The 23,751-nt window shown below is 49.3% G+C and overlaps 1 protein-coding gene across 2 annotated transcripts; it reads right to left on the reverse strand.

Moving 5' to 3' along the window:
- Nucleotides 1-1,449: 1,449 nt before the first annotated feature.
- On the reverse strand, nucleotides 1,450-21,988 carry LOC100989958 (protein FAM87A). Of its 2 annotated transcripts, XM_055107277.2 has the most exons (4): nucleotides 21,061-21,988; nucleotides 9,034-10,915; nucleotides 5,430-5,831; nucleotides 1,450-4,980 (listed from the first exon to the last, which is right to left on the reverse strand). In XM_055107277.2, the coding sequence occupies exon 4, from the start codon at nucleotides 4,156-4,158 to the stop codon at nucleotides 3,298-3,300; it is 861 nt and encodes a 286-aa protein (XP_054963252.1). In that variant the 5' UTR covers nucleotides 4,159-4,980; nucleotides 5,430-5,831; nucleotides 9,034-10,915; nucleotides 21,061-21,988; the 3' UTR covers nucleotides 1,450-3,297. The 2 variants fall into 2 exon arrangements, with proteins under 2 accessions (XP_054963252.1, XP_054963253.1); XM_055107278.2 differs by lacking the exon at nucleotides 9,034-10,915.
- Nucleotides 21,989-23,751: the final 1,763 nt, after the last annotated feature.

The following is a 23,751-nucleotide window of genomic DNA, read 5'->3' on the forward strand; positions in this document are numbered from 1 at the left end:
CTGGGCAGGCAGGTAGTGTAGACAGGGAGGATCTGCTGGCCAGGCAGGTAGTGTAGATAGGGTGGATCTACTGGCCAGGCAGGTAGTGTAGACAGGGCGGATCTGCTGGACAGGCAGGTAGTATAGACAGGATGGATCTGCTGGAGAGGCAGGTAGTATAGACAGGGTGGATCTGCTGGCCAGGCAGGTAGTGTAGACAGGGTGGATCTGCTGGACAGGCAGGTAGTATAGACAGGATGGATCTGCTGGAGAGGCAGGTAGTATAGACAGGGTGGATCTACTGGCCAGGCAGGTAGTGTAGACAGGGCGGATCTACTGGAAAAGCAGGTAGTGTAGACAGGGCGGATCTGCTAGGCAGGCAGGTAGTGTAGACAGGGTGGATCTGCTCGACAGGCAGGTAGTGTAGAGAGGGTGGACCTGCTGGACAGGCAGGTAGTGTAGACAGGGCGGATCTGCTAGGCAGGCAGGTAGTGTAGACAGTGTGGATCTGCTGGCCAGGCAGGTAGTGTAGACAGGGCGGATCTGCTGGGCAGGCAGGTAGTATAGACAGTGTGGATCTGCTGGCCAGGCAGGTAGTGTAGACAGGGCGGATCTGCTGGGCAGGCAGGTAGTGTAGACAGGGAGGATCTGCTGGCCAGGCAGGTAGTGTAGATAGGGTGGATCTACTGGCCAGGCAGGTAGTGTAGACAGGGCGGATCTGCTGGACAGGCAGGTAGTATAGACAGGATGGATCTGCTGGAGAGGCAGGTAGTATAGACAGGGTGGATCTGCTGGCCAGGCAGGTAGTGTAGACAGGGTGGATCTGCTGGACAGGCAGGTAGTATAGACAGGATGGATCTGCTGGAGAGGCAGGTAGTATAGACAGGGTGGATCTACTGGCCAGGCAGGTAGTGTAGACAGGGCGGATCTACTGGAAAAGCAGGTAGTATAGACAGGGTGGATCTTCTGGGCAGGCAGGTAGTATAGACAGGGTGGATCTGCTAGGCAGGCAGGTAGTGTAGACAGGGCGGATCTGCTGGGCAGGCAGGTAGTGTAGACAGGGAGGATCTGCTGGCCAGGCAGGTAGTGTAGATAGGGTGGATCTACTGGCCAGGCAGGTAGTGTAGACAGGGCGGATCTGCTGGACAGGCAGGTAGTATAGACAGGATGGATCTGCTGGAGAGGCAGGTAGTATAGACAGGGTGGATCTGCTGGCCAGGCAGGTAGTGTAGACAGGGTGGATCTGCTGGACAGGCAGGTAGTATAGACAGGATGGATCTGCTGGAGAGGCAGGTAGTATAGACAGGGTGGATCTACTGGCCAGGCAGGTAGTGTAGACAGGGCGGACCTGCTGGGCAGGCAGGTAGTGTAGACAGGGCGGACCTGCTGGACAGAGGGAGGAGTCACACCCCAGGTGGGGCTGAGTGGGACGGCATGAGACTTCATCACGCTACTCAGAATGAAACACGATTTAAAACGTGTGAATTGTTTATTTCTGGAATTTTTCATTTAATGTTTTTGGACCATGACTGACTGAGAGTAACTGAAACCTCAGAAGGCAAAACAGTGGATAAGAGTGACTTGCCGACCTTAACAGTTTGCTCTTAGAAACTTTGTGTGGTTGGTTGCCTGATCTGTGACTTCCTTTAATTCACTTCTCTGAGTTCCCTAAAGGTAGGAATCATGTTTTATTCCTCTCACAGCCATATTTCCTTAAAAACTAGTTGGTGAACCGTGGAAAATCTAGATTGCTCAGGCCGCCTTCTGCCAACAGAAATAACGTTGCCTTTCAGCAGTGGTTTGCTTTTCTGAAATGTTCGGTCATCCCACCCTTTAGAAGGAACAACTTTAGGGAATAATACTGGCCAGTATGCAACTCCCAGAATTTTCTCAGGAACGTTTCAAAAATCTATTGTTATTCTGGATGCTGGTGAACAGATGCGTGAACGGCTCAGGCTCTGCCACTGGCCTTCTCCATGACTGTGTTTGTAGGGACAAAGCATGGTAGCAAACAACCTCAAAAAACCTCTGTGGCTTGAAAACACAAAGTTTAATCACTTGTCCATGCTTCTCTTCCACTGCAGGCTGGGAGTAGCTCCTGTATCCTCAGGCCCAGGTGAAATAATTTTCCCATCCTGAGCACTGCCAGGCTCATGGCAGAGGGGAGGGTGCGGGAATGTTGTGCGGCTTTTAAAGTTTCTGCCAGTAAGGGGCAGAGTCACTTCCATTCCATTCCATCAGCTGGGCCTGACCACGGGACAAGTAGCAGAACCTTTCCATCCAGGAGAAACAGACAGTGTCTGGAGGAAGAATACAAACTGTCCCCAACTCCCAGAGTTAATCCTGTGAATTCATCAACAGGATGATACACTTGCCTCACTGGCTTTTTGTTCCAATAGACAGAATCATAGAGTCTTGTTGTGCTGAGAGCCTTGTAGGTCACACAGTCCAGGGATGCAAAATTAGAAGACAATGACGAGATGCAAACCTGAGAGCAGAGGCAAATGGAGTCCGGAGGGTGGGGGCTGCAGGCCAAGCACACACCCCACCGGGGAGCAGCCATCTCCGCTGCAGCCGACGTTGCCCTAGAGAGATGAATGCAGGCCCAATGTTGGCAGCTATTCCAATGTGAAAGAAACTAAAAATCCAGACTTTTATGTAACAATATTCTAATATTTACAACATTAATCAGCTGGGGGAAAAAGGGTCCACAGAACTTTTGCAGTCTGTGAGCCACCCATTTCTACCCAAATTCAGCCCAAACCTCTAACTGCACAAGCTCACACAAATAGAGAAAGCCAGGAAAAGTATCCAGAACTCCAGATGCACTTCACTACTAACAGGGGCCTCCAGCCCTGGTAAGCATCGGAACCACACATGTAAACACTGAGGTGCCCTGCCATGCCAGTGAAGTGCATGCTGCTCGTGTGTGACCCATTTTTAACCCCTAAAGGCATAATACACGAATACTGTGAATTCAGTTAATAAGTTGAATTTACACCAGTCCTTCCTGATACAGCTGAACCAGGTCTTTCCCATTATTCACTCCTCAGTATATCACCCCTTCTGTTGAACAGAATTAAGTAAATATTTAAAATTTCTTACCCAGGGGTCAGCAGATTATGATCCAGAGGCCAAGCCCAGCCCGTCTGCTTTTGTGTATAAAGTTCTCATGGAACAGAGCTGTGAGCCTGCCGTGTGTGGTCTACGGCTGCCCCTGGACACAGCTGCAGAGCTGATTCCCACACAGACCTCGGGGCCCACAGAGGGAGGCGCCTTCCCTCCATCATCCCCACTGAGCACCAGCCTCCGCAGCCACTAAAACCTGCGGAACTCACTCCATGCCCCTTGTTGGCTTTCTTCACATGAAGTGGATAAAACTGGGTGTTTACAGCCTAAAGCAGCCCATGCCAAGGCACTCCTCAGGGACTGAGCCTTAGTCACAGTCCTTGTGACTACAGCACGTCCATAGATGGGAGCTCGCTGAGGGATCCGTGTGCTCCCAGCTTCTCGGAGCTGGAAAGAATCCATACTGGAAAAATGTTCCTTCAGTGCTCTTCCTTCTGGGAAAAAAAGACGGGGAGCTACATCAACCTTAAGGGTTAATGTTGCTTGAATGTAAGCATAATAAATATTCAGCATGTCTCCTAAGACCTGGAGTATCATCAGAGACCAAGCTTGGAAAACCACAAAGAATGACGCCCAGTTTCTAAGAGTCATTCCATGCTTTACAATCAGCCCACAAGCACCGAGTCCCAGGAAGCCCAGCCAAGACCGCGGCAGGTCCTGACGCAGCATCAGCCTGAGTCTGAGCCCAGAGGAAGCTTCTGCTGCCACAATTGCTGCTGTGCTCATGGCTTGGGTGCAGGCCCAACCACAGCGGACCAAGGGCAGGCTGAGATTTGGCCTGGACTGGAGGGCTGTCTCAAGGAGGGTGACTTGAAAGAGAATAGAAAGGAAAAGGGAAGAATGCAAGTATCCAGGTGGTTCCCAGAGCCAGGAAGGAACCACGTACCACAGACAGAATTTCGCAGGTGCGATGGCCGTCCTCCAGCCACACCCGCCTCCGAGCTGTGCTGCCCGCTTCCTCCAGGGCCTGAAGGGTCCAGGATGCTGCTTCCTTAAAACGAGTGATTTTCCTCCAGAAATCGAGTTCTCTCTCTCCAGGGTTCCAGTCATTCCTGGTGTTCAATTCCTTCAGGCTTGGGGAGGAAATTCCTTCAACGGCATCGCTTCTCGGACATGCAGTAAGTCAAACGGACATTTGGCTTGGCACACATTGAGCACTTAATAAAATCTACCGGACAAGGAGGAACGCCTGGCTGACTCCAGATCGCAGCCATAAGGGGCTGGTAAACAAAGCTCTGGAGGGTCAGCATCTGCAGCTGGAAAACAGGGACTCAGGCGTGGTGAGGCTCCATCCGCCCCTCAGCTTCACTGACAGTCTGACACCCCCAGCCATCCTTGCCCCCAAGCCTTGCACACACAGCATCCCTTGGAAGATCCAACCAGCTTCACTGACTTCCTTCCCTGTCCCAGCCCCACAGACACATAACTGAGAGGGGGACATGAAGACTGAGCTTCCAGCACCTGGGCACAGGAAGCGTGGACGCCGGCAGGAGAGGAAACTGCGGTGTCACTGCCCGCCGGCCGTGGGGGCTGCACCCAGCGCGGCTCACAGGGGTGTTCTTGGTATCGCTGGCCTCCACATTTCGTTCTCTCCATGCCAAGTGCACGCAGTGGGACCTATGAATCTGCACACTTTCACTGCCATCATGTAAGCCGCTGTGACCAGAAGCATTTTTAATTTTTAGAACAATTTTCTAATCTTTTCATAAATTTGAGAGAAAGAAACATTTCAAGGAATTCTTGCTATTAGATAATGGCTAGCATTTATGCAGCACTGAGCCTCACAAAACACTCCATTCACATTGTCTCACTTCACCATCCTAACGGCTCTGAAACAGCCATCGGCAGACTTCACGGCGTCCAAGACAGCATCTGTTAAAAAACACAGCAGTATGTTATGTGTCACTGAGAAAGAAAATAACACTGCCGTTTAAGCCACAATACATGGTGACTTGGACTTGATGAAAAGCAGCATTTCCCACAATTTTCAAAGGAGGAGAGGGAGGTGGCAAGGTCATCCAGAGAGCAGTGGGAGAGCTGGGTTTTCACTTGAGCCTGCAGAGTCTAAAGGATGCATAGTGCGCTCTGCAGCTGGTCCCTGACTGCACACGGCAGGTGGATGCAACAGCTTCCCACTCATGCTCCTGGGATGCCGGACACAACCAGGAACCTGGGGCTAGAAACTGAGTTCCCAGTGTGGGGAGAGGAAAGCCTCCCCTCCTTACCTCCGGGATCTCCCCTCCCAGCCCATCTCCCCACATGTCCTGCCAAAGCAACGCCCTTCCTTCCAGCGTTTCTGGAAGCTGATAGCAGCTACATACCTAGAGGAGGAACAGGAAAAGACTGGGAATCGTCTTACTGTCTGAGACAGTGGAATCCATGTTTACATTCTCCCAGATGGGATAAAGTGGAAGATGGTCTTCCCAGTTCTCTGAAAGCCAGACTTCCTGGCTGGTTGGGCAGTCCCCGGGCTGTGCTGTCCCTGGACTCCACGTATGGGGAGCGTGATCCGCACTGTAGCTCGGAACAGCAGAAAGGAGAACCCCAGCAGGAACACGCGTTGCAGGAACCCCACCGCCGAGGCTGGTCGCCGACTCTCGTGTGGGCACCCGTGCAGGTGTCCTTGTTTCCTGGAGAAAGCGTGGCACTGCAGCAGGTGTCCTGGTTGCTAGAAAGGCTCTCCCAGGCTGGTCCTCTGGCATCTGCCATGCGACTTCCTCCAGCTGATGGAACGTAAACAGAAACCAGCACATCAGCTCCAAGTGGAAGCTTCTGAGCCTGCAAGAGACCTGTGTGTCCACATCATCTGAGCCCCCCACCTGGGTCCTGGGGGACACCACAGAGCAGAGCCCCCAGGTCAAATTTTTTGTACATGTGACAAGAGCAAAAAATAATGTTTTCTTTCAAATCACTGAGATTTTCAAGCTGCTTGTCCCCATGGCATAACCTGTCCTGACTGGACTCACACTCTGCTCTCCTGTGCCAAGCGTCAATATGGATTTTTGATGAAATTTTCTACATTGGCAGGGCAAGCCCCTGCGTGTTTCCTCAAGTGGAGGCAGTGACAGCAAAAGCAAACATTTTGGATCACACACAAATGTTTACAAATAAGATATGTTTAATGAGCATGATGCTTCATGCAATAATAGCAGTGGCAAAAATGGCCAACAGCTACATTATTATTACATTCCCAGTGCTGTTCCCAGTGCTCTTCCCAGTGTTTCTCTGTCACTGTATTTGCTGGTTTGCTGAGAGCACTATGAGATTCAATGTTCCCCAGTGACTTCTCACGTCCCCTAATTAATTCAGCAAAGCACTTATTGGCGACTTCGTATGGCCTAATTGTGGCAATAACTTAGTGTGATTAAACTTAATCAAACACCATGTCAGTAAATGACATGATGTCACTCCACCGATGACATTCATGAACGAAATATTAGGGCCCAAATATTCCTATAGATGACTTTCCAGGACGCTGCTGCTGGTGTGTTCACAAGGCTGCATGATCAGGAAATTAACCACACCACATGCTCCACAATTTGGAGCAAATCATCCACCTGGGACCTCACCAGACTCTCCCCGTCAGCAGCGGCTTCTGCCTGGAGGCTGCAGACAGGAGCACAGAGGGCAGTCAGTCATTCCATCGCTACGTCCTAAAATCCAGCCCTGACTTCTTAATCCCAAGCCCCGTTCTCAGATTCAAGGCCCCGTCTTCTCTGGCGTTGCCATTGCCATATTCTAGAATGTTATTTAGACTAACAACTTAGGGCCGAAGACACGGATGATAATACGACCCAAGGAAAAATCAATGCTGAGCAGGGGTGCGGGGTGCAAGGAAGGCCCATCAGGAGCCTGGGCTGAGTGGGTTTTCCAATAGGAGCACAAACTTCAATTCTGAGGTTTCTGTTAGCAAAAAAATCATTAAATAAGAGAACACTGAGAGCTATACTTTCACAGCTAAAAAAAAGTTCATTTCTTTAGAGAGAGCTTCCCCACAGCCCTAACTGCTGCAGACCCCACTCCTCACCACTTCCACCTCTGTAAATCCTGCACACTCAGGTGGACCCTGTCTCCGAACCTTCCCCATGGAGAAGGACGTGTCCTCCTCACTCCAGTGAGAGACCACCACGCCCGTGGCCAGGCACTGGGGCTGGCATGAGGCTGCTCTGAACACCGGGAACAGCGTCTTGACCAGTTCAAATTAGGTCACGATTTTGCACTTCCCAAAGCAGGCCTTCGCTCTGTTTCTCCAGTCCCAAGGGCTTCCTGAAATGTGGGGGCCCTTCTGTCACCCAGGCTCCCACTTCCCTGAAACTCCTCCAGATGTGACTCTCGCCTGGAAAAAGGACATCTTCTCCTGTTACCTTTTAGCTTGTTACAACCGGAGAAACTCACTCAAAAGGCTCTGGACTTGTACCTGCCCCCTGAGAGGCCAGCGGGGAAGGCTCGTCCCTTGGCCCTGAACCTCTGCAGGGCCTCATCTCCTCCGCAGCCCTTCCGCTGCTCTGATAAGAGAACCACCACTTAGACCCGGCAGCTCCCAGGAGACTGAAACACATGAATTCCCAATGTCGGCTTCTGCGGCCTCAGCATTTCTTCCTCAGTGAGCAACGTATGCACATGGAGAGCCGTCTTCACCTCAAATTTCAGATTTGCCCGTTTTACTTCCTCCTCACTCTGCCCCAGCTCTGCTCTCCTGCCTCAGTTTCCCAGAGAATGTGGAATCCCCCGAGAACACAGTCACCTCCCCAGCCTCTGGACACCATCACAGTCCCTTCTTCCTGACTCCCCACAGGGCCGCCTCTTCTGCCACTACTTTCTCAACACGAAGCGGGAGAAGGAGGAGGCAGGCAGCTTCAGACAGTGAGAAAGAGAGACAGACGCGAGCCACAAGCACCTCTAGATGCCCAAGAGGGGAAGCTGTTCTTTCCTCTTTTAAGTGGGAGCCGCTCACCACTATCTCTCCTGCAGGTCTTCTGGGGGGCCCTGGCCGTGCTCCCTAAGGAAACTGCAGTGAGGAGGGAGAGAGACCCAGAGAGGTAGAGACAGAGAAAGAGACAGAGAGAGAGGGAGGCAGAGACAGGGACGGAGAGAGAGACACAGACAGGGACAGAGAGAGGGAGAGACAGAGACAAAGAAAGACAGAGATGAGGACATAGAGACAGAGACAGGGACAGAGGGAGACACAGAGACAGGGACAGAGACAAGAACAGAGAGGGAGGGGGAGGCAGAGACAGGGACAGAGAGAGACCAAAAGACAGGCAGAGAGAGATAGAGGGACAGCGAGCTTTGAGCTCACACCACCCACTGGTGCATATGGAAGGTCAGAGGGACACGGCGAGCCCGAGGGGCGGCTGCGTTTACCAACTAGAAGGCAAATCTACTAGTGAATATGGAGGAAAGCATGACTGTTCAGGCTTGCACATACATTATGACTCAGAAATTCCCATTCCTAGATATTTACCCTAGAAAATCTCTTGCGAATGTTCACTGAGAGACAAGTGCAAACGTGTCCCTATCAGCACTGGTTGAACTAAACAAGCAACATGGTGGAATCTTAGAAAGGTAGAAAGAAGAACAAAGCAAGCCCCAGAGAACACAATAATAACATTGTAATAGATCTCAGAAATGCTAAAATATGTATTGTACAGATATGGAAACTATTTTTTAAATGAAGGAACACTTTTTTTAATGCTGGAGAGTGGCCACATCTCCCAGGGAAGCAGGAACGCAGGGCCGGGAAGGAGCCGCAGCAGCTTCAGAGTCCGGGGGGGTTTCCATAGATTAAGAGGAACGGGCTCTCCACAGGGCTTTATTTCATCAGTAAATTTCAAAGCTTCCATATACTATTAGATATGTTCCATATTTACCACATTTTCTTAATAAAAAGTAAAGATTATTTTCCTATCTTAATATCACCAATACCTTAAATTGAGGTAACATGCTCCTGAGCCCACTGTGCTGTCCAGTCACTGAGTGATGATAGGAAGCAGTTTTCCCCAGCAGCTATGGAGGCCCCAGTGAGGGCAGGCAGGAGGGCATGTCCAGGGTCCCTGACAACCAAGTCAGTGCTCTTCTGATCAGAAGCCTGTGGGATCTTTGTGGTCTTCCAGCAGCTGCTACTGAACAGAAGTTATCCAAGGGCCACCCCAGGACTCACCAGCCTCCTTTTGGAGGTGTCGATCTCCAGAAAATTTAGACTTGGAGTCTGATCTTCATCAGCAACCAGACCACCAATGCTGGGACCCACATGGGACTGGGACTTTACACACAGAAAGTCACCAAGTTCCAAGGACATTACCTGGTTTACTTTGCAAAATTGAACTTGGAGCCATCCAAAGGTGGTTTATAGAGCACAGATCCCCTGGATTCATCCAGTTGGCCATGGTCTCTTGAACCCCAATATCTCAGTGGCTGAGCAAAGCAAGGCCGTATCTGTTGCCCACATGGCACACTGATGACTACAGTCACCACACGTCTTCTCGTGCCAGGGCCTGGGCTCCAGGAGCAGTTCCCATCCGGAAGGTGCCATTCTTGCATAGAGCGAGCAAGAGTCAGTCACAAAACGGATTTTAACTGGTTTGCTGAGCTTTGGCACATATGTGTCTGTGCACGTCATACGGTGAGAGCAAGTCCGTGGCCAGCTGACCATCACAGGGGCAGAACGTGATGGTCCCCGCAAGGGACACGTTGGGGAGGTGGGCCCTTCCCCAATGGAAACCAAGTAGTTGGATTTAATAACACAACTATCGCATCCTCACACCCTAACTCTCTTCTCTTAGTGTTTGGACTAACTTTAAATTTTTCAAAAAATTTTTAATTAAAAAAAATTTCTTTGAGATAGGGTCTCACTATGTTGTCCAGGCTGGTTTGGAACTCTTGAGTTGACACAGTCCTCCCACCTCCACTGGGATTATGGGTGCATGCCACCGTGCCCAGCTGATTTAACTTTGATCATGCATGAGACCCACTGGTGCTGGGAACCTTCCATAGAATGGACACCTGTAGGATTCCATGGAATACAAACCTGGCAGCAGGGTTCTAACCACCTGGACTCAAATCCAGCACCAGCACTTGCCAGTTGAGACTGATCTTTCACAACTAAGACCAACTGTACTCAGGAACTTGGCGAAAGAGGCAGTTGTGATTGTACTAAGGGACCAGTGGGTTTCCTTACACGTGAACGTTCAGCTTTTCCATTTCCAGCTTTTCCTGTCTTTGTCTGCCGAGCTCCTGGGGCTCTTGCTGGCACTGTCCTCCCTTTAGACTGTACTGTCTTCATTTGTTGCTCCCAAGATGTTCAGACACGCAGCTGGCTTCCCTCTGAAAGATCTTATTAAATAAACACCTTTCTCCCCTACAGTGCAGCCCTGGGAGGTTTTGTCAGGACGTTGAGCTAATTGGCAGGTTGTGTTTCCGTGGGGGAGATGCAACATTTAAGAGGATTACACGAGGTTTGTTTAAGTCTCTTGTATATACGGCTCAAATAAGCCGTTGTATTTGCTTTAGACTTCACAAGATCCTTCTCGCGTGTTTAAGCAGTGATAGTCCAATAGGTAGCTTCAGCTGCCAGCTGCTTCCTGCATTTAAATCCCAGCCTCACGGAGTTTATTTACAGAGGATGTTTTCTAAGCCAATGAAGCACATCCCTGAATGTACAAGAGAAAAGTGATGCTTGCTCTTCGTCTGCAGCTATGTGCAGCCAATGTCCTCTCCATGAGCTGTGCCACAGGACAAGTTTCCCGGCAAACACCACACCCCACGATATGGCAGGATTCATGCCGACTAATGGAAAACACACCAGATGCTGGAAAGAGATAAAGGAGAGTGTTACTGCAATACTGTGTAGAAGAAAGGCCATAGATGAGAAAACACAAAGCCAGTGTTGTCCCCTCGAAGATACTGGAGCCTGGGACACAGAGCTCGAAAAGCCTTCTTGGGGTCACGCTGGAAGATCCTCAACTCCGGGACGTGGTGTCGAGAAGAGAAAAGAGGTGAGAGAAATTTCCTTGGAGACCAGCCCAGCAACGAGGGCACAAGGGAATGGTCCCAAACAGATACATGACACATGCACATCGACGACACATGCGTGACACACATGTGACACGTACACAACACATGCATGTGTATTAATATATGACACATGTATGTGACATGCACACATAACACCTGGATACCTGTGGCACATGCATTATGTGACACACACGTATGGGACACACGTAAAATGTAGCATACATTATACTATAATACATGACAAATATAAACAAAGTTTCTGAAATAAATGTTTGATCTTTCCACACAGAGTGGACGCAGTCCCAACAAGGCTGCATAGAGTCTGGCTCTCTCCCTGGCTGCTAAGCGGCGCCGGGGCCATCAGTGAGGCGGCCGGTCCAGGTCCAGGCCTGTCCTTAATGAAAGATGAGGCGGAGCAGCCCCGGGGTGCCCCCAGCACCGAGATGCCGGGTGTGACCCATAGGACTGCGTGCAGGGCAGAGTGAAGCTGCTCAGAAGCAGATTCCGCCTGGTTGGGAAGCAGCCTGAGCTGCCCCCGGGGGCAGGAGACCGCTCTCTGGCCCCCAGGCTGCCTCCGTGGTGCTGGCCTCAAAGCGGACTTTCTCCCACCGCGTCCATGCCGCAGCCCTCACTGCAGACCTGCCCTTGAACCTCTGCCCCGGGTCCAGGTGCCTCAGACCCTTCGTTCTTGGGCACAAGTGCAGGCCTTACTCCTTTTCCTGCACCCAGGCTTGGTCCCCGCCCAGCCTCTGGCCTGAGGACACTATACACACAGAGCGCAGTCTATGTGGAGGCCAGAAAGTGGAGGTCAAACACATATGTCTACTAATTATTTGAATTTATTTCTTATTCTTCGTATTTATTTATTTAGAGAGGGGATCTCACTCTGTCGCCCAGGCCGGAGTGCGTTCATTGGTGATCATGGCTCACTGCACCCTTGACCTCCCAGGCTCAAGCAATTCTCCCACCTCAGCCTCCTAAGTGACTGGGACCACAAGCACGCACCACCACACCTGGCTATTTTTTAAATTTTGTAGAGATAGGGTCTCGTCGCGTTGCCAAGGCTGGTCTCTAACCTCTGGGCTCAAGCAGTCCTCCCACCTAGACCTCCCAAAGTTCTGGGATTGCAGGAGTGAGCAACTGCACCTGACCACAGTTTTCTTTGTTAGCAGTCAAAAAAGACGAAGAAAGAACATGTTCAGCTGTAATTCCTAGGAAAAAATATGTTCGGGCCGGGCACAGTGGCTCACGCCTGCAATCCCAGCACTTTGGGAGGCTGAGGGGGGCAGATCACCAGGTCAGGAGATCAAGACCATCCTGGCTAATATGGTGAAATCCCATCTTTACTAAAAATACAAAAAAAAAATTAGCCAGGCTTGGTGGCGGGTGCCTGTAGTCCCGGCTACTTGGGAGGCTGAGGCAGGGGAATCGCTTGAACCCGGGAAGCGGAGGTTGCAGTGAGCCAAGATTGCACTACTGCACTCCAGCCTGGGTGACAGAGCGAGACTCCGTCTCAAAAACAAAAAAAAAAAGAAAAGAAAAAATATGTTTGGTTTCATTATGATACCTCATGAACAAAGATGATCTGAAAAAAAAGAAAAGGAAAAGTCACCCGAAGTAAATCAAAAGAAGAAAACAACAACTCAGGAGGCTGGGAGGAAAAGCAGTGTTTGGAAAACACAGGAAACCGTGAGGCTTTTCTGCTGCGTCTGCCCCACCCTACACAAGCTCTGGTGTGGGACGTGTCCACGCAGAGGCCCTTCTACGCGGTTGAGTTAGGAGATATCGGAAGACCCAGATATACAGAGCATGCCTGAACATAAACACAGATTCTTGCATTTGAAACAGAACACTGAAAATGAAACTTAGCAGAAAAGCAACGTATCAACATCCTTTGAGAAAGAATAAGCACAGGGGTGTGGAGGAGAGCCGGGCCAGCCTCGGACTCAGCCTCCCTGGAGCCCGAGACGTCCACTTCTGTGAGGTCCCGAGGGAAGCGGATGTGGTCCTCTTCCAGCTAGCCACATTTTCCTTTAAGTAAAAAGGCAACTGACAATCTTTCTCAAGTCATCAAAAACTCAAGGAAAATCCATCCAAACAATAACGACAAAAATCAACCAAAGAAATAAGCCAAGAATAAGGGTGGCAAAGTTAAAATTTACTTCAACAGGCTGGGCGCAGTGGCTCACACCTGTAATCCTAGCACTTTGGGAGGCCAAGACAGGCGGATCACCTGAGGGCGGGAGTGAGAGACCAGCCTGACCAACATGGAGAAACCCCGTCTCTACTAAAAATACAAAATTAGCCGGGCATGGTGGCCCATGCCTGTAGTCCCAGCTACTCGGGAGGCTGAAGCAGGAGAATCGCTTGAACCTAAGAGGCAGAAGTTGCAGTGAGCCGAGATCAAGCCATTACACTCCAGCCTGGGCAACGAGCGAAACTCCGTCTCAAAAAAAAAAAAAAAAAAAAAAAATTCACTTCAACAGAGAAACTAAGACTCAACCAATGTGAGCATTATAAATAAAGAGAATGTAAATGTTATGAAGTTGAAACATTAAGTTGGAGTTTTCTGAAGAGAAAGCTTTTTCAGGGCCCATACCTCTCCCGCCTTTATAGATTTTCTTTTCCTCAAGGTACCAAAAGATGCCTTTGTCCTTGAGGTCTGGTTACAAGTCAAGGTATTTTATGATATCGATCTTTATCACTTTTTTTCTTGGAACAGAAGATTAACAGGTACAAATATTTCATTTTTTAAAAGACGCTTTGTGTTCTCAGCTCTTTCATTTTTTTTATTTCTTCAGTCTTCTTTAAGAGCACCAACTGCACCCATGCTATTTCCCGTCATCTCTACAGCTACCATCTTCTCTGAGGTCACTGCAGTCGCATTGCTGTTTTTCGTGTCATCCTGTGTGACTTCCTCAGATCTGTTCCACGCGTCAAGGACTGTTTCCCGTCAATTTATTCTACTTGTTTGAGCTTCTCTGTCAGCTAACATGTTTACATCTGGAAGGTTTTCCTCTTGCATTCATTTCCTGAGCCATCATAGCTCATTCTTCCCTCACTCCGCAAGCTGCCCCTGGGCCCTTACACCCTTCAGTTCTTTTCCCTAGGAGGGCTTAACTGGACTCTTACTTTGGAGCGATTTTGTTGTTTCTTTGGATTTCTTCCTTCTTTGCCCTTTTCAGTTTTGATTTTTGTTTGTTTGTTTGTTTTTTGAGATGGAGTCTCAGTCTGTCACCAGGCTGGAGCATAGTGGCACAATCTCGGCTCACTGCAACCTCCACCTTCCGGGTTCAAGCGATTCTCCCGCCTCTGCCTCTTGAGTAGCTGGGGCTACAGGTGTGTGCCACCACGTCCGGCTAATTATTTGTATTTTTAGTAGAGATGGGGTTTCACCATGTTAGCCAGGATGGTCTCGATCTCCTGACCTTGTGATCCACCTGCCTCAGCCTCCCAGAGTGCTGGGATTACAGGTGTGAGCCACTGCGCCCAGGCTTGAAACATTTTAAAGACAAAAAAAAGTACAAATAATTTTATAAAACAGTCATATTCCCACAACCAGAATTAACAAAATATTTTGCCACGTTGGTTTCTAGTCCTTTGGAAAGGACTCTGGCGAGGTGGAAGGATCCTTAAAACAACACAGTTGAAGCCTCTCCCACCCGGGGCGGCCAGTTTGAGGTATTTGGTTTGTATTTTTATATGACTGTTTTTTAAGTTTCACATACCCGTATATTTGCATTTATCCGTGACATAAAACTGTCTTTTGAGCATGTTACTGACGTGACGGGCACTGACCTGCATTGACGACTCTGCTCCTTCCTCTTCTCACAGTGCTGGTTATCCCAAAATCCATCTGGTCTATTTCATTCTACTAGTTTTTGGCTGTTCACACCTAGGCTTCTATTTATCGAAAGTATCCTTTTGAGGGTGGAATGAGGCAGGAACCCTCTTCCCCAGATGAAAGCCCAGTCCCTGGGCTGTGTGCTAAGTGCCTTGTTCCCAAACTTAGGAAGCTGTCTCCATCGGGTCACAGACTCCCACGAGACTCTGTCTCTGAGCTCTGCACTTTTCTGCCGATCTATTACCACCACACTGTTTTCATTACCATATCTTTGTATGTATTTGCTTTCTCTTCCAATTTGGCTTTTTTTCCCAAAAAAAACTGTTTTAACTGTTTTTTCTCCTCAAACCTTTTAAACATTATGTTATTTTTAAAAATGTTAAAAAAACAAAAGTAGATGGGATAGGAGAGTGAGCTCCTATGTGTCTGTCGTCAGCATCAAAAAATCACCAAATCAGGCCCAATTTCATTGCCTCTGCTCCCCCACCAGCCTCTCCTCCTCCCCCAGACTCTTTTAAAACCAATTACGGCACTACACCATGTCATCTGTGAGCATTTCTGAAGGTATTTATTCACATATATTCTTCCATATGTGCTCTGGAATCAGTTTGTTAAAGTCCCCATATATTTTGACGAATCTTGATGGAATGTTCACTGAATGCTAAGATGTTGGAGAATTTACTGTTATCCAAATACTCCTGTCCAAAACACTGGTGCTTCTCCTCCTCAAATTCTTCCTTCGGGCCTTTCAATAACATGTTTGTAGTTCTCTCCAGGAAGGTCTTGCACATATTTTTGGATTTTGCTCAACCCTGACTGTCATAGATTTTACTGTGACCATGAATGGCCCACGTTTAGGGTTCTATTCCCCATCTGGTGACTGCCAGAGTAAATAAATGCTAAGAACTCCCAGTACGGCTCTTGTTCTCTGCAATCTTGCCGAACTCTTGTATTGATGTCTGTAATTTATTCAAAGATTCTCTTGAATTCTATATGTATAGAATCATAGCATCTACAAGAAAGTCAATCTTTTGCTTTACTTTTTTATTCTTATAGTTATTCGGGTTTTTTGTTTGTTTGTTTGTTTGTAATTCTGAATTGTATTGCAATGGCTTGGGATTTCAATGTGTTGCTGAATAAGAGCAGTGATAATAGGCAGCATTGTCATGTTCTTGATATTTATGGGCAGTGTATGCTTTCCATCTGCCTAACGTCTTTTTCCTGCCTAAGTGTTTGATTTTTCCTGGTGTCTCTGCGTAGCCCTGTGCGGTTCCTGGCTGGTGTCGTTCCTCTGTTTCCTGGTGTCTCTGCGTAGCCCTGTGCGGTTCCTGGCTGGTGTCGTTCCTCTGTTTCCTGGTGTCTCTGCGTAGCCCTGCGCGGTTCCTGGCTGGTGCCGTTCCTCTGTTTCCTGGTGTCTCTGTGTAACCCTGTGCGGTTCCTGGGTGGTGTCGTTCCTCTGTTTCCTGGTGTCTCTGCGTAGCCCTGTGCCGTTCCTGGCTGGTGTCGTTCCTCTGGGGAAGGAGGCAGTTCTGCTGAACCAGCTACATCCCTAGGCCCGGCAGGAGGCAGGGCGAGGGAGTGAGCTGTGGAAAGAACACATCGACCTGGGCTTGCTCCCCTGAACACCTTCAACACTCTTACCCTCCTCTTTCACTTCATTCTCCTCTTCTCAGCTTTCCTGGGTCACCAATGGGTGGAGGCGGCCTCTCGCTCCTGTCCACCTCGTCACAGGCGGAAACCCTGATCACGAACAATGGAAACTGTTTATGGACTCAGGCGCATTCTCGCCTCCCGCATCTCCATTCCTCCTTCCCAGTGCCCCTCAGCTGCGGTGCCCATCTGCACCCAACACTGGGGCAGAACCTGGCTTTGGGGCAAGAAGTACTCCACAGAGTAGGTCAATGGGGTGGGGCATTCAGGCAGAGTGACACACGGGTTTGCCCCAAACTTCACCTCTGATAGGGGGTCTCCTGGGAATCCCACAAAGGTTGGGCCTGGCAGGGATCGGGCAGCAGGACTCTGCCCTGGCTGGGCCTGTTTCTGTCCACCTGCTCTTTCCCTTCCCTGCCCGGCTCATTGCCGAGTCTATGGACATGAGATGTGCCAGAGACAGAGAGCTTGGGCGTGGGGGTGCCTGTGACCCTGGGGTCTTAGGGAGCCTGCTTGGGTCACACCGTATCTCCTCTCTGCCCTGCGCCTGGCACTGAGCTGCCTTTCAAGGCTGAAAATGTGGGCTCTGTTTTCCATCTGTCTGCATCATTTATGTTGAGACGCTCCCAGTCGTCTGATTTTCCGTGTTATCACCTCAGGACATTTAAACAATTAACGGTTTAGCAGCAGGAAGATAACTGCCACATACACAGTCAGTGTCCTGGTTAGAAAACAAGCAATCAGAGAAAATATGTTTTGAAAAGAATTAGTGGGCGGGCTGAGCTTCCTATCTTTCACCTGGTAGATTAATGATTGTATGTCAACACAGCGACAGGCTAACATTTTCAAATAGAAAGACATGTGATTAAATCTCTCTTTTGATGTGTTCTGCAAATTGCTTCTCTAAGCTCTGCTTCCAAAGGGCGGCTCTTCGATTAGAGTCAGATTATTATTACGGGTTAGCAATCACTCCTGCTCCCGTAGCTGACTCATTCTTTAACATGCTAATTAGCAAATACATCCAGTGCCTTGCATGATATTTGACCTTCAGCGTTCTTTTCTAACTGGAATCATTTCATGCCATTCCGATGAAATGGAGACATTGTTCTGAGGTTTCTGACCCCTCCCTCCTAAGGGCCCCGGGATCTGCCACGAAGCCTGGGAAGATCAGCCACGCACACACCCCTCTCCGGATCATTCTTTTCCAGAGGTCAATGACTTAATAAGTTCACTTTCGTTCAGCAAGTTTACCGTTGCTCCTCTTAAAGTGATAGCTTGTGTATTCATGACAATTTGGTATTGTTACTGAAGTGGACCTCACACTGGGGTCAAGAATTTCTAAATTGCTACCTAATGGTCACTGTGAAGAGAGGATGCTGTACCGACCACGTCTGCATCCCACAGGGTCTGGAGAGGACCAGAGGCCTGGGCCCCACCAGGTCACAGAGTTGGTCATGAATTCCCCTTCTCCTTTCTCTCCTTACTTCACGGAGGTATATTCTTTCTAAAAAGATTAAACAGCATCATATAAAATGGATATACCTGCTTCTCACTCTTTCAGCTGCCAGAGGCTCCAAGGCCCTTGGTCCTGGCTAGGCACCTCCATGGTCACAGCAGTGATGGCCTTGTCCTTCCCACATGAGGACCCCAAGGGTAACCCTGGGTAACTCCCACCCAAGGGCCCTGCCGGGAGCCTGAGTCCACCTGCAGCTGGGTGTCCTTTCCCCCATTCCCAGCACACTCAGTCTCTGGGGATCAGGGTTTGTGCATCTCTGGGTGGCTGCTCCACCAGCCCCAGCAGGGCACCGTGGGCGCCTGGGTCCTGTGCCAGCATCTGCCTGGCTGTCACCATGGGCATCTGCCTGAAGGCAGCAGTTCCCCGCCTTCCCGCCTGCTGTGAATCTCGTTTCTGCTCCCTGGTTTCTGCCGGCTGTCACCATGGGCATCTGCCTGAAGGCAGCAGTTCCCCGCCTTCCCGCCTGCTGTGAATCTCGTTTCTGCTCCCTGGTTTCTGCCTGGCTGTCACCATGGGCATCTGACTGAAGGCAGCAGTTCGCCGCCTTCCCGCCTGCTGTGAATCTCGTTTCTGCTCCCTGGTTTCTGCCTGGCTCCCACGGAAAAGATCATCGCATTCTCTGCCTCTCTCCACTGTCTGCCCTGCTGCTGTAAGCACGGCCATTTCTGTCAAGTGCCTCTCAACCTCAGAGTTCATGCAACGCTTGAGGTGAACAAAAAGCCCAGGCCTCTCCATCTGGAGCAGGTTTGCAGATTCTCATAGCCCCCATAATTGTCGCTCCGGAGCGGGTTTGCAGACTCTCATAGCCCCCATACTTGTCGCTCTCAGCAGCTATCTCAGAACCTGTTATTTATTAGCCAAGTGATGAGATTGGTCTCTCTTCTCATTAGATCACGACCCCTATGGGGACACGAACCTGTTTATTCCCACACTGAGGCTTCAACCCAGGGCCTACGCTTAGGAAATACTTGACATTTGTTGAGTTTGTGAACAGACGAACACATCCCCCATTAAATGAAGCTGAGTGAAGTGGAGGCTTAGAGGAGATGGTGACAGCAGGAGATGCAGCCGTGGGAGCAGATTCTCCCTGCCATTGACATCACCAGTGCAGCAGCTGACCGGCGGCTGACTGTGTGTGGGGGTCAATTGAGCAGCTTCGGTCTGTCCCTCTGTAGAGATGGCTCATGGTGCAGATGTGCAGCGAGCAGGTCTGGCTCTCCTGCAGGCCAGTCCTCACCCACCTGTGCCTCAGTTTCCTCTTTTGTAAAACAGGGACAAGGCAGTCCTCCTCTCGTAGCAATGTGGGGGTGGCTGAGGGAGCTGTGAGCATTTGTCCCTGGACTTAGGACAGAGTCTGGTGTGCCCTTTGAGACTGAGCCACCCTTTGAGCTCCAGCACTCCAGTGACTCCAGCAGCATCAACTGTGCTCCACTCACACGAAGATGCTCTAGACTGTAGACACACCATTGCGTTCATGGAACCGAGAGAGGAAAAACACTTCCAATTAAACTATGACAAGCCATGTAACTAAGATACATTCTGATTCCTGAAATGTGAGGCTGTGAACACCATGTGTGCCCCAGCATCTCTAAGACACCAGTGTCCCAAGGGAAGACACTGAGGACCATGACGGGGCAGTGCCCAGCAGGGCATGATGGCTGAGCGGGCTGCTGGGGGCCAGCTGCCAAGCCAGGTGGGCTAGAGCCCGACTCCCATACCACCTCCCCGCCCAGGAGCTGGCGGAATGCGTCTTCACGTTGTTTTTGCTGTGGCTCCTGACTCTGCCAGCATGAAACACATTTATCTCAAAATTTCTCACGAACACATACTTGATATTATTGTTCTCAGAATATTTACTGGGAAAGGGCATAAGGACAAAAAGTCACTTTGTTTAGTAACATTTTACTGAATTTGTATTTAATTCATCACAAAAGCATCTAAGCACCTTGGTGGACCCACAACCACACCTGGAGACATGTCAGTCTCAGACCACAGTTGCTAGAAGGGCCCTTATGACAACTCAACATATTCCCAGGGGTCCCAAGACCACAGCCTGGGACTCTGCACTCCAAAATGAGGTTTACAGCCCTTAGTCAGGTCTGCAAGTTCTTAGCTTCTAGAGCAGCCTCCAAGATGGGAGCTCATTTAGAATGGCCCCATACACCCTTAAGCACCCCAACTCTGAGCCTCCCCAGCAGCCAGGTGTTGTCCTGCTGTGCAAAAACCCCTGATTGTTTTTAAGCTGGTGTCGACACGCTTCCCTGTCATTGACCCTCATTGTGCCCATAAAGCTGTGCTACACAATTCAGTTCTGTGTTGTGGGACTCGCTAAGAACCCTGCTGCAAGGTGGGTTGTTGCCCCCGAGGCACATTCTTCAGAAGCCTGGATTTCTATCTATTAGTTCGTCTTCAAGGGTGGAATGGCTGCATGCATTTCCCACCAGTGCACCCTGCCCACGGTAGATCAGAAGGAAGATTAGCAGGAAGGAGTTTGCAGCAAAAGAAATGTTTTTTCCTAATCTCTAAGCAGGCTATACAGACTGTCCTAGCCTTATCTCAGAGCCAGTAATGAATTAATCAAAACGCAGAGAGCTGTTTCTGCAGGCGAGATGAGCACTGCTAAGAAGCTGCTGATAACATCCTTCAGGTGATCCTCTTTTTTAAAAAACATATATTTTGTCTCTATTGGATTATTTTGCTTCTCTCAGGGACACTGCAGCGGTGTATGCCCAGATCAGCATGAGCATGCCCACATGCTCCAGGGTCCAGCACAATGCCACACCCAGCCCCTCTGTTACCTGCGGTGAGCACTGGTGAAGGGGAATGAGGAAGGCCCTGCTGCAGGGTGGGCAGCGTGGAGGGAGGGACTCGAAGGGACCGTGGGTCTGCTTTCTCGGGGAGGGACCATGGGTGCAGGCGACAGACACACCTGAGCTCCTGCGGAATCATCTTCCTGACTTCTCAGCTCCGGGCTCCAGGGTCCAGTCCAGCTCCCATCCACACGGAAGGAAAAGGATGAACAAACTGAAAATCAACAACTCTTCTTCATCCGTCAGAGAACTGAGTCACCAGGCAAAGCACGGCCCCCAAATCTGGAGACACAGACAAGCGGGTTCCAAGAACCTCAGCTGACAGGAGCAGAACCTCTGCGGGGCCAATGCCACGGACTTGAGCTGCCCCTCATGAATTTCTGGAGATGCCACCTGGACAAGTGAGAGAAAAACTCCAGGGGAACCCAGTCATGGGGGACCTGCGCTTGGTGAATTTTACCTCCGAGAGCTCGACCAGGTTCCCACATTAGACAGGAAAAATCGGCCGGGCGCGGTGGCTCACGCCTGTAATCCCAGCACTTTGAGAGGCCGAGGTGAGCCAATTGCCTGAGCTCAGGAGTTCGAGTCCACTCTGGGCAACATGGTGAAACCTCGTCTCTACTAAAATACAAAAAATTAGCCAGGCGTGGTGGTGCGCGCCTATAGTCCCAGCTACTCAGGAGGCTGAGGCAGGAGAATCGCTTGAACCCAAAGGCAGAGGTTTCAGTGAGCCAAGAACGCACCACTGCACTCCAGCCTGGAAAACAGAGGGAGACCCTATCTCAAAAAAAAAAAAAGGGAGAGAGGAAATATCCCCTCTTACTTACAGCCTACCTGGAGGTTGGCAGACATCCGAGTATGTCACACTTTCCTCCTCCTGTGCTGTATTCATTCCACAAATGTTTATGGCATATTGACCACACCCAGACCCTCTGTTACGTCCCCTGTGGGAGATCAAATACATGAAAATGACTTGGTGCTGTCTTCAGAGGCTGCAGTTCAGCCCAGCCACGTGAGGCCACCATCAAGACCGCCTTTCACCCAGAGCCCCTCAGGACTAGTGTGGAGATTTGGGGAGCCTGAGTCTGCCCAGATTCTCTGATTTGAATAGAGCAATAACACTTTATTTGCTTTACATGTTAACTGAAAGCCCAGTCAGTCACTGGAACAAAGAGTTTGAGCGTTTCAAAGTCAGGTAGGAATGCACTGATCTGTAGCAGGGTTCCAAGCCTGTCTACCCAGGATCAGCTGGAAAGATGTTTGATAATGGAGGGTGCAGGTTTTACCACCATTAAAATGAAGGACACCTGGTGGAGGTACATTCCAGAGCTTTAGCAAGCTCTGCAGGTGAGCCTGGGTGCACAGCCTGGCAGACTTGGGAGCCGTGTGTCTAGACCCAGGGTGAAGGCGGTGCTGTGCATTAGGGCAACAAGCGGCTTGTTTATGCCCAGAGCTCACCCCAGAAAATCTGTGTAGGCATGACGGGGCTTGAGCATCCATATTTGACATAAACAGTACAATACTGCAGGTGACTCTAGTGCAAGCAGCTGGGGACCACAGGTGGAGAAGCATGGTGCAGAGGACCCTGAAATACAGGAACACAGCGCCAGCACATGCGCCGTGCTGGAGTTCTGCAAATGATGGCTTCAGCTCCACAGATGGTGGTTTCCCTTATAACAATTTGAGGCTTAAAAATAGGGCTTCACTTAAAAAGAACAGTGGATATTTCTGAGTGGTGGAATGATGAGTGGTTTGTAAATGTGTCTTCCTTATGTTTGTCTGAACTTTCTGGGTTTTTTTCTATCTTTATCCATTTATTGATGCAATAAATCTTAAGCATATAGTATATGCCACCTACTACATTGTTTCAGCAAAATGATAATAATTAATAATGTAATAATATACTAATTAATATAGGAGTACAACTAAGAAATGTGTCTGCTTTCTAAGCAGTAATTTTAGAGAGGCATTTTTATCCTCCATAGTTTGGTTCTTGGCCTCCTCATTCATAGAAATCACATTATATACACTTCCCAGGAGCTTGTCAAAGCCTATTTAATCAATACCAAACTGACATATTTTATTTGCTCCCTTCAAGTTGACCCATCTATTTTATAAATATGCGGGGTGAGGCTTCCTCTTCTTCAGGTTCCTTTCCCGTATCTTTTTATTTTTTGCAACCTCTTATATTGTTCATAACCACATTTCTCTTATGAGTCATCTTCCCTGCTTTGAATCTCTAGTTAATACAGGAAAAGCTTCATACAAAGTACTGACAATGGTAGCAAATCAGTATCTTAATGTTCTATAGCTGTATTAAACAAGCAAGGAGACTGTCAAACTTTAGTAAGTAAAAGAGCAACAGAATCTGCACATCTCCATTTACCAACCTTCTTCGTGCGTTCTTTCAGATACACCGTGTAATGAATAGACTCTTCTGGCCTAGAACAATAACATCCACAGATAAGACTGCTTATATGAGAAATGTGTTCTGTAATTTGTCCATTCATTCATTTATTCACCAAGTATTTGTTTAGTGTCTGCTATGTGCCTGGACCTTGGACGCAACAGTGACAAAAGAGACAAAAATTTCTGCCCTGGTGAAGCTTATGTCCTGCGGGTAGAGACAGAGAGAATAAATAGGTAGAAGACACAGTATGTTAAAAGGTGGAGAAATAAGCCCGTGTGAGGGGTCCCTGAGTGTGCGGAGTGGCAGCTCTAACTGAAATAGTAAGGGTAGAGCTAATAAGAAGTGGCTTTTGAGCAAAGCCTTGACAAGGTGAGGAACCACTCACACTGTAAAAGACACC

This window comes from Pan paniscus, chromosome 7 (genome assembly GCF_029289425.2).
Source record: "Pan paniscus chromosome 7, NHGRI_mPanPan1-v2.0_pri, whole genome shotgun sequence".
NCBI lineage: Eukaryota > Metazoa > Chordata > Mammalia > Primates > Hominidae > Pan > Pan paniscus.

What these genes read in the sequence shown, in the direction of transcription:
- LOC100989958 (XM_055107278.2), bottom strand. Translation starts at nt 4,158, where the DNA reads ATGACTGGAACCCTGGAGAGAGAGAACTCGATTTCTGGAGGAAAATCA.